Source organism: Phalaenopsis equestris, unplaced genomic scaffold, assembly GCF_001263595.1.
Source record: "Phalaenopsis equestris unplaced genomic scaffold, ASM126359v1 Scaffold199415, whole genome shotgun sequence".
In the NCBI taxonomy this organism is placed as follows: Eukaryota; Viridiplantae; Streptophyta; class Magnoliopsida; order Asparagales; family Orchidaceae; genus Phalaenopsis; species Phalaenopsis equestris.
The window spans coordinates 80,965-92,635 of record NW_018219290.1 but is presented as its reverse complement, the minus strand read 5'-3'; the positions used below and the strand labels follow the sequence as shown (position 1 = coordinate 92,635).

The window sequence follows — 11,671 nt, the reverse complement described above, 5'->3', positions numbered from 1 at the left end:
ATAATTAAAAGTTAAATTCTTATTTTTCTTCAGGATCAAGTTTTTGGTTTTGTTGCAAAGTAAGGAAATATAAGTGAAATATAATATAAATTATTGTTGTACTTTGCATATTAGCAGTATCCAGGGATCAATTACCATGGATGAGCTTCCCAATGTGATATATGTAATGAGCCTCCATTAGGATGATGATTGAATCCTAGTTTTGGCTCTCTTCCATTGGGTGGTTTGTATGGTGGATAAGGCTTAGCCTCCCCCACATGACCTTACAAGTCATTTAATGAATTTGAGGTGAGATGACACATATGCCTTCTTATTCCCAATTTCCATAATTTGGTCATGATGACTCTAATTATGTATAGTATAAGGGTTTGAATGATTCCTTCTCCCATTGGATGAAGATTGAGGTGAGTGATGATCTCACCATATCTTCCTTTAATATTTCATGAAAGAATGAGACATCCTTCTTTCCTTCATGATGGCTTCATAATGGTTTTTGTCTTGAGTCAAAAATCATGACTCATGGTTTTTTCATGAATGTTTGTCATGTCATGGTAGGTTTCATGGGTCACGGGTGACCCATTGACAATTTGTCATGAAGTGAATTTAGGGTTTAAGTATAATCATGGGTTTAGAGTGGCCATGGATTTTGTCTTGCCAGGTGTTTTAAACCATGATTTTACGCTTAAGTCCTTGGTATAATAATCTTTACTTTCACTCTCTTTAATCAATTAAATAAATAATTAATTAAGAGAATAAAATAACTTGATGAAAAGACCAAATTTGAACAAAAAATGGTAATGTTGACCAAGTTTGACTAAGTTGATCATGGTTGACTATGGTTGACCATGATTGACCAATTTAGGTCCAGGATTGGCTAGGGTGACTTACTTGACCATGGCATGGTTAGGTTAAACATGGGGTTATTGGATTTGGTGGTATGTTTTGGGTTTGACCAAAGTTGACCAGGATGATCAAATTGACCATATGGTGTTTTAAGTCTATGGATGACCACATGGTCAATGTGGTGATCATGAGGTTCAAAATTGACCATTTTGACCAAAAGTTTGATTAATGGGTTTGGTTGACCAAATGGTCCAATTTGTCCAATTTGGTGTTTAGGTTGACCAATTTGGTGTCTGGCTTGCCCAAACGGTTTAGTTTTACCAAGGTTGACCAAAGCTGATCATTTTGACCAGGGTTGACCAATTTGACCAAAGTTGACCAATTGGGTATCAGTTTTGACCAAGTGGTCACTGTGGTAGCCATTGGGGGATGATTTGATCAAATCATCAGGGTTTGTCATAGCTGATCTCTGATCATTTTGGGTGTTAATGTGGTTTGAACCCAAAAGAGGTATCTGAGATTCTTGAGTTGATGTAGGTGACTCAAAGCATGTCCTGTCTATAGGTGTCAGTTTAGGGTCCTCACAAAAGTGAGGTCAATAATGATGTATACTAAGTCATAAGAAATTACACATTGAAAAGTAAAATTAAAGTCAATGCATATAAAATTTTAGATTTACTTTTATTGAGCAAATGTTATGAATACATACATAAGATTATTATATGATTTTCTATAACGAAATATGAAAGATCAAGATACGTATTGTCTTCTTTTTTTTGGGTTACTGTATTTTAGGAGTATGATTATTCTACTAGGTTATCTTATCTAATTCATTATACTATTTTAATATCTTTTCATTTTTAAGCTTTTGAATGAGATGAATATAGAGGAGATAATTGTGTACAGAAGGCCAAAGTAACAACAAGAAATGTAAATTTTTATTTGTTGATTAAATTTCTTGCTTTAATGACCTTTTTTTAATTGTTATTTGAATATTAAACTTTTACTGATAAAAATAAAATAATAGAAATTATGCCTATTACCGTCCGATTGTCTGTTCCTATCTTGGTTAATTCTACAACCCATACAGGGTCGTGATTGACTTCAAGGCTATGTTGGGTTTGGTCTAGTACAACTTATGGAATTCAAGCTTGTTTAGTACTATATTATAAGGTAGTTGAGGATTTAATTAAGGTGAAACCAATTAAATTAGGGAGTCCAGCCACAAAAACTATAAGCTCAAGACTAGTTTCGTAGGGCCGGGATTCAATATTGCCCACGAGTGAGATCAACAAGACATTATAGAACCCATAACGATATGTTTACTAGCCAAATATGTAACAAGATATAATGGTTAGTTTGGGACAATTATTATTATATGTAAAATTGGTTATAGAGATTTTTTTGGAACAACAAAAATTCTTAAATTTGGTCAAGGTATTATATATGGACCTTTTCCCTCTAAAGTCAGACAACTTTCTTACAGTTATCACACTGAAGTAAATCTTGTTGCTAAAAGCTTAGCTCGAAGGTTATAGCCAAAATTAAAATTGTGTTAGGAGTTTGCAAAGTTATGCTGTCTGAAAATTATCCTAAATTAACCCTACATTGGAGTATGCATGCTTTGTACCACTGCCAAACCAATAAATAGGAAGTTGGGATTGTTCATGAGCACTCTGTAGCATGCCATTCATGAAAAAGCATCTCTATGGATGGAACTCATTCTGACTATTATCATAACTATGAGGAAGATCTACAGACATGCCACTAATTTATATGCATTTACATATCTAACACCTAAACTTTAATTTTTACATATATGCCACTTCACCTATGCATGAAAAAATGTATTTCACTTTATAAAAGTTAAAAGTATTGATATTTTTGTTGTGGTATTGAAGATTTGGGTTGTATTAATTTAAAAAGCAGAGTTTAGGTGTCAGATAAGTAAATCCATAAGAATTGGTCGGTATGTATGTAAATGCCCCTAAATATTATTATTATAAGCATTATTTCTCTAGGCAGAGTTTGCTGAAGTATTTGTTAGATTAATCCCTGTTGTAATTGTCTACTTGAAATTTTGTATAAAATCAAGAAATATTCTCTTTCCTTTATTTTTCTTTTCTTCTCCCTTTTCTCTCTGTATCTTCCGAGCTCAAAGATGTCTGAGTCCTAGGTACTCCAGCATATACCGCCATTGTCATTGTTTGCCCTATTCTCCCCACAGCCACTTGCTTGCTTCTGATTTGGGCTGCTGCTCCCCTATATATTATACTAGCAAGCACTGATGCTGCCATGCAGCCCTGCTTAGCTTCCGGGTGCCACCTCATTCACACCACACAGTATTTGTTCTCAACTGTCGTCACATCATCATTAGCCTTATGCTTTCTATGCGGAGTTTTTTTGTGAATCCTATCGGTTATGTAAAAGATGATATAAAAATATTAGAAGTTTATGTTGTGTGAATGAGCATGTTATATTTGATTTTCCTCTTTTTTGCTGGCGTACCTTAAACTAAATAATTTCAGGAGTGGTTTTGAAAAGGTCACTGAAAAGGATACCAAAGATAAGGTGCTGGTTTGTTGGATTTTGTAATGTCAATGGTATTGAAGCGGCTAACAATTTCAGTGAAGAGTGGTCCACTCAATTGGTAGTTGGCAAGCATGACTGTCGCCATTACACCAACAGTACGTCATCTTTCTGCTTTAGTTCTACCTTTGCTTTCTTCCTTGCATTTATATCCAGGTGTTGGTTTTTCATGGTAGTAGTTTGGACAATGAAACTCTGACTTCTGACAAATTTTTTGTCCAATTTTTTTAATACTTAAATTTGAAAAAATGATCATGCATATTAATTTGATAAAGGGATTAGGAGATTTTTTATTAGTAGAGCTTTTTTGTGGTATATAATTGCAAAAATGGAACAAATTAAGCTACTGAATTAACTGGATATGTTTTTAGAATATTAATAAAGTATGAGAAGGAAAAATGAAGTAAGAAATCTTGTTGTGTGTTGAGTGATGTGCAAGAAGTGTCTTTAGGACCATTGCTGCCCCTCAAAGAACATATCTTTGTGCGGAAGGCACTGCCGGTAGCTCTCTTGGATGAAGTCTCATGCGTTGTGCACGTGTCGTTGAGAGTCATAAGAATAACCTTCTGGTTTATTATATAAGGGTCTGTTTGGGGCATCTGCAACTTTTTGAATAATTTGCTGATAAGCTAGGTGCAGTGACTATTGTGACTATTACAAATTTTTATTTTTTTTGGAAAAGCCAGACCGCAGCCATTAAGTCGCAGCCATAAAGTTGTCACCGCACCTAGATAGGTGAGGTGTGAAAATGTGTGAAAACACTGTTTTCAGCGTTTTGAAATTACATAAGCTGCCAAATTGCAGCTTACCCAAATAGGCTAGGTGCGTGTTCAAAATGCCACCTCACCAAATAAGCTGCCCCAAATAGACCCTAAATTAATCTGTATCTCATAGTGGGCAAATAGTTGTAGTAAATCCAAATTTGGAGATTGAAGAATCACGGGATTGCAAGGCTTCATGGCCCAGATCTATTTAGTGAGTTTCTTCGTGCAGTTTCTAGCAATTACTTGCCACTTGGAACTGGCTGCTACAAAGCAATTACTTCTTAGATCGAACGAGAAGAGTGCGAGAGAAGGGAGTAATAGAAGGAAATGACAATTGAAAATTGTGGACATTGAAAATGGAGAGGAAAATAAGTAGAAAGACAGAACTCGTTTTTGTATATATAAATGTAATTTAGTATTATTTGCATATATCTTTGTCAGTAGTAAAATACCCAGTGGCTATAAGTTTGGTGAAAATAAAGAGGAAATAGGAAATTTGGAGAATGTTCTCTAAGTTCATGGGAGCAGGGAATGACTTTATCTTATTAGATGTTAGACTTTCTAAAATAAAATGCCTTTAACTTTGAAATAGAATTTAACAATTCACCCGTACAAGAAAAAGAAAAAAAAAAACAATTCTCCACATATTTCGATATAACTTAATCAGTTAAATGATAACCACTGAATTAATTTGATAAGAGCTTGGTTAGACCATGTTTTGAATGAACCTCTCTTTTAATGTGAGTAAAATTATTATCACTTAGATTACATTCTTAAAGATGGCTATTCAACATGATTTGACACATTTTGGCTCTCGGCCAATTATAGACTCATTGATTGTTATAGAAAGCTTCCTTAGCATTCTTAAGCAGCAGTCCATTTCCATAATCATATAGGTGACTCCATTTAGTCTGCACTGGTACTTGAAACACCGTCCAAAATTAGGGACATGGAGATCATTAACCGCATAGCTTTACCTTGTTAATTGTAGTTATTCCCTATCCAACATCTTAGTAATGGACAAATTTAAATAATAAAGTGATAGTGCATCACTGAGTTGGCCGTAAACTTATTGTTCCCCGTATGTATCTACTTCATGTGATCACTGTTTACATAGGGCGGATTAATCTCTACTAACTTCTGTGAAAGGCATATGCTTCACTACCCATGATGTATTTTTCACCAATTTCTTTCCTAGTGGTTTTCTTAGAGGATTTGCTAGGTTCATCTCAATCCTTACAAAATTAAGAGATACTATCCCATCATTCAACATTTATCTCACTATTTAAGGATTAAGTGAATATTCAAGCTTTTACCATTTTAAGAATGCTATTTGCCTTTGTTATGTTAATTTGGCAATCACAATTAAGTAACATTTAGATTTGTTTTCTATCAAAAAGGTACATATGCCACGAGGTTTGTAAGCCGGTTATATCAAAATGAGATGATCATAAGACTTTGACGTTATTGATAGTATTTAATTTAGTACCACAAATTAGCAACTCATCCACATTAAGGCATATATACTTGCATCATTGTTATCCAAATCAAATATAGTGTAGAAACACCTCTATGTTTTTGTAATCACAAAGCTAGTAGAAGACACCACCAACAACAACAACAAGCCTTTATCCCACTAAGTGGGGTCAACAATCTAGCAGACAACATAATAGAATTAGGGTCTGTTTGGGGCAGCTGCAGCTTATCCAGATAAGCTGTTAATTAGCACTTGATCCAGATAACTGGCTGGCTGTTTCGTTTATGTGTTTGGAAAATAGCTGATTTGCAGTTGTTTCTAGATAAATGATCATTCTGCCATTGATTTGAATAAACTGTCTAGCTATTTGGTTTGTGCGCTTGCAAAATAATTGATTTACAGCTGTTTCTGGATAAATGATCATTCTACTATTATGCAGTTGTGCTGTTTGCAACAAAATTGTTTTAGCTATATATTTGATAGTTTAGAAAAAAAAAATTCATAACAGTATAAAAAGGATACACACTTTATTTAATAGCGAGTATCAAAAAACCTAAAAAAAAAAGAAAATAAAAAAGGATACACACTTTATTTAATAGCGAGTATCAAGAAACTTAAAAAAAAAAGAAAATAAATATTAAAATTACAATTAAAAGTATGATAACATTCATTTTAAAATACAGAAGCATGTCACGAGCAACATTGTCATGTAGGGATACTATCATGCCTCGATCACTATCGGCAGTGGAATCGGGCTGACTGTCTACCCACCTGAATAACTCACACTTGTCCGGACCGTCTGCCCACCGCGAGCACTTGTAGAACTGCCGCCCGTAGCTATGTGACCGACGTGACGTGAATAACAAAGACGATAGCCCACAGTGACATAACACTCGCCCGAAGTTCCATGAGAGCTTGGAGATCTTCTTACTATAATAATTCAAGAGAGAACACGTTAGTCATAAAATCAGATGAAATAGAAAAAATCATGGAAATTGAATAAAAAATAATATTGAATAAAGATAAAAATGATTAAAAAAAATTCACGCGTGAGGTCTTAGAGAACTCATTATTCTAATCAGTGAATCTGTAACTACAAGAAGACAGTAGACCTCGTAAAAAACAAGGTTCTTGGTTGTTTTTTACCAACACAGAACCAACCTCAGGAGTGCCACATATGCATATCACCAAAAAAGATCATTCTGAGGATCCTTAAAAATCATATCGTGGAAAATAAAAAAGGAAGTCGGTTCTCTTCATTAGGATTTCACATGTGACGCTAACTAATAGTGACTGACAGATCATCCGAAGAACTGAGAAAGGTCAAATGACTCATCATCAACCTCACAAGCCTACAAGAAAAAATAAATAAATAAAACTCACATGGTGAAGAAAGAAGCCAAACTTGTGAAAATTACAAAACTAAAAAAAATTACAGACGTGAGGGCTTAGAGAACTCATCACACAATCAACGAATCTGTCACTACAATATGACAGTTGACCGTGTAAAGAAATGAGTTCTTGGTTGCATTTAACCCACATATAACCAACCTCCCATAAGTCACATGCGCATATCACCAAAAAATCCCATCCAGAGCAACTTAGTAACCCGTTTGCCCGAAAAGAACAGATGTATTTGGTTTCCCTCATTGTGCATATACAAAAAAAAGCCATTTAGAATGCTTCATAAACATATGCACCGAAAAGAAGAAAACTACTCGGTGACATTCATTGGGATTTCACATATAACACGACCAACAATGGGCAATAGACCATCTAGAAGAACCCATAAGGTCCCGAGTTTCATCATGTAGCTCACAAGCCCGCCAAAACAAGTCATATAAAATTCAAGCATAAAGTAAAGAAAATGTAATCATATTAAAGTTTCAAATCAAAAAATATCTGTGATGCAAATGAGATACAATAAACATAAAAAATTTTAATTGAACAAGACAGGTCCATTCAAAATTCAAAAATGTCATCCGTTATCTGTTCTCTCAATGTTGTCATCTCCGATGCACCTTCACCGTCTCGTGTGTTAACATTCTATGATTCCATTTGTAATTATAGTATGGATTGTCTTACATGGAATTTGAATGCTTCTGGCCGAAGATAGAGTTGATCATCTTCTGCAAGGGTGAAGTCTACATCCGATCTAGAGGTTGTTATCAAATGTAGTTTTGTAGTATATAGTGTCAACTATTATCTGCACTTTATCAAATGTAGTTTTGTAGTATATAGTGTCAACTACTATCTGCACTTCAAAAATGGGTAAGTCGGCATATCACGTAATATCGCCCACTTTTTCTTCCACACTCCGAAGGATTTCTCAATCACGCAGAATAAGGAGTGCCTCTTGTTAAACATTTCCTTCCTACAACGTGTAACTCCGCTGAATCTTCCAAAATTAAGAATGTGGTACTTCATATTAGGGTTTGACTTCAGATATCCCCTCTGCAAAGAATATAGAGCATCAACCAAGTAATATTTACCTGGAAAAATACGTCAATTTGTAATGAACCAGAAGTACCGAACGTATTTGCTATATCTACGTACCTAGAGGTGGGTACGAGAATCAGTTTCTTTAATTTTTGGTTGCAAACTTAAAATCACGGCTATCATGTGCACTTTCCTCCCATCAACCATAACAAAAGTGAAGTACATGCTAAAGTTATACACGACCATCACATTTTGTACAAGATATGCAACCTTCTCTGTATAAGATAGCCGTGCGTTCCGTCAATAACTCCAATACAGTTCTGTCAAGTTTTGTATAGTTCATTACGATTTCACATATAACTCATGTTAATGTATGAATGATATTTAAAAAAAAATACCTTGAAGGATGTCATGTATCGAGGGTCATTTGCTATTTGTGTAGAAGAGACTAGACTGTGGGATCCTTGGGCTTAACTATCTTGGACGCCAAACATATATGAGCATTCAAACCCACCGTGAAATACTTGCTAATAGTTTCTAATGAATGTTGAAATCGCTCCACAGCTCCTCTAATAGATTTATTCTATGATAAGATGAAGAGGGTTATTGCTAAAATCTCTCTTATTGTCGTTCTTGTGGATCCATGTAATCCATGATGGTTTTGAAGTTCACTAAGCAGATTAATGAATATCTCTTTTGTCATACGGAACATATTCACGAACTATGTTAAGTGGAGATGTAATACTTCACTGACGGTGTCACACAAGGGGTTTATTCGACGTAGAAAAAGTTGTACTCATATAACAACATAAGAATAATAATAACTTTTCTATTATAATTCAATTGTTCGGGATCCATCTTACAAAAATTTTGAAAATGACTATATTAAAATTTCAACATAGAAGAACTTGAGCTATTTAAAGAAAAACATATAACATTGAAAACAGTATATAATAATCAGTCATATTATGATAAAAACATACTGACTGTGAGTTCTAGAAAGCAAATGAATAATCCATGAAAAAAATTTGAAAGTTTAATAAAAAAACAAACAGATAATGTCTTAAATAGTCATTTATCCATGAAAGATCATAAATAATCGAGTCGAAATTCTGGATCCAGCTTCATAAAAAATTGTCTGCGGGTTAGGTCTCCTTGCAACTTCACATGTTTATATCGAACTGTTTTTGATAAAAGAAATTTGATTCGATGTTCTCCACTGGAAAACGGTAAAACAAACCAAAGAAACCTAATGAAAATGTCAATACCTCAATATTCTTTACGGAATGCTTGCCACTTGATCTCCGAAAATATAGTTGTGTGAAATTTATAAAGTTTACTTCAACCAAAGAAACCTAATGAAAATGTCAATACCTCAATATTCTTTATGGAATGCTTGCCACTTGATCCCCGAAAATATAGTTGTGTGAAATTTATAAAGTTTACTTCGCTTTACAATGATGTCAAAAACTTGATGTGGTATTTTATAAATAATAACATTAAGCACTTAATGTTGAGATTCTACGCAAAAATATGTATTGTTATTAAGTAATATAAAACTTTCTATTTAAGTCCCAAATATCGATCCCACGAGGAAGATTTAAATTTGAAATGATAAATTAACTAGGAAATTCACAGAAATAAAACGAAATTACTATCACTAATTTCAAATGTTTGAGATACTATCAGAACTAAATTATTAACTACTAGCAAAATTTAAATGCAAAGTTTAAAACAGTAATTAATAAACTATGTTTATGTGATGAAGTTTTCTAATATGAAAAACATCTTTCTCACTACAATGAGTTTTTTGGTGAAATGAGATGAAATAAATAGTTTAAATATGTATTGTGCTAATTAGGAGCAATTTTAATTCTTTACTCTGATTCATTGTTATAGAAAATTATTGACTAATCTCAGGTTTATTCCCTAAATCCGTGGCTAGGCTAGGAGGATATAAGATTTCACTCCAGAGCTCCCACTTCCCTTCCTCTGAAAACTAATGATACACCAAAAATATATGCATTTTTAAACCCATATTTTATACCTATTTTTGATGATATTGCACTTTAATGGAAGATATTTTGATGTTTTCTTGCAGGTTGTTGATTTTTTTAGCTTAAAGCAAAAAAAGCAAAAAAAAGCAAAAATGATAAAATTTGGAGGCAAAATGATGTTTTTGAAGAAATGCTCACCGCCGGCAGCGCCAACGGCGCAGAACAAATTAACGCGGAGATTTTTTACTCAGCGCGGAAGACGTCAGACCAACGCCAATACCTATTTTTGATGATATTGCACTTTAATGGAAGATATTTTGATGTTTTCTTGCAGGTTGTTGATTTTCTTAGTTTAAAGCAAAAAAAAGCAAAAAAAAGCAAAAAGGATAAAATTTGGAGGCAAAATGATGTTTTTGAAGAAATGCTCAACGCCGGCAGCGCCAACGGCGCAGAACAAATTAACGCGGAGATTTTTTACTCAGCGCAGAGGGAAGCGTCGATGGCACAGAATAAATTAACGCAGAGATTTTTTACTCAGCGTCGATGGTGCTAAAGGAGGTGCAAACCCTATTTCTAGAAGGTTCAATGTATTTAGACAATTTTTTGAAGAGTTTTTGGAGGCACCTCTTGGAGAACCAACCTTTCTATAAGAATGTTGTTCACTCCAACACTCTTATTTAGGGCCGAATTTCATCAAAAAAGCGCTCCTCTACGTTGTTCACTCCTATCCTTCATTTTTTGCACCACATCATTTCATTTCACTTCCATATTGGAGTTAATTAGTGAATTTGCTATCATAGTCTAGAGTTTTTGTGGTGAGATTTAGTGTGAAACTTTCTATAAGAGTGTTGGAGAAGGAGAAAAGTTAGAGATATCTTCTTCCTGCATTTATAAGGAAAGGCAACAAAGGATTTGCTTTGAGAAAGAGTTTTCATATAAGTATTTTTTGTTTATCAGTGCTGTAAGAACTTTCTTTTTTATATGAAATTTGTGTTTTGTTATTTCTTTCTCATGAAGTCTGAGTACTTCTCTCTATTTTTCTCCTTACTCTGAGATATGGTGAAATGAAAAGATAATATGAATGTGTCAATAATAAATTGGAAAATAAATTATCTTAATTTACTTTTCGATCTAACCAATTGAATTGTTAAAATATGTTGTGAAATATATGATCTGGGAAATGGAGTATGAGTTCCACAACAAAGTGAGAATCACATTTAAGCCCATGAAGGAGTGTTTCTTTCATGGAATTAAGTGCAAATAAATAGGGAAATATACTTTGTTGGGTGTAGAATTTGAGATATTATTAGGGTGACAGACTAAAAATTCCCAATTCGATTTTAGTGTTTAAAAAATAAATCAAGAGTTAGCCTTCATGGGAAGGGAAGTGAGAGCTCTGGAGTGGGAGCCGGTATCCTTCTAGCCTAGCCATGAATTTATGGACTAAGCACTGAGATTAGCCAATGATTTTCGATGCATTGTATTAGGGTAGAGAATTAAAATTGCTCATATTTGACACAATACATATTATGAACTATTATGAACTCTCATTTTATCATAAC

The 11,671-nt window shown here is 33.9% G+C and overlaps 1 protein-coding gene across 1 annotated transcript in view; it reads left to right on the top strand.

The window, feature by feature from the left end:
- The window catches only part of LOC110035723, a 73,570-nt gene that overhangs the window by 39,637 nt on the left and 22,262 nt on the right, over window positions 1-11,671 (top strand). Inside the window, exon 4 of the mRNA XM_020740003.1 lies at window positions 3,372-3,530. Coding sequence (XP_020595662.1) covers window positions 3,372-3,530 — 159 coding nt within the window. The remainder of the gene's footprint in view (window positions 1-3,371; window positions 3,531-11,671) is intronic.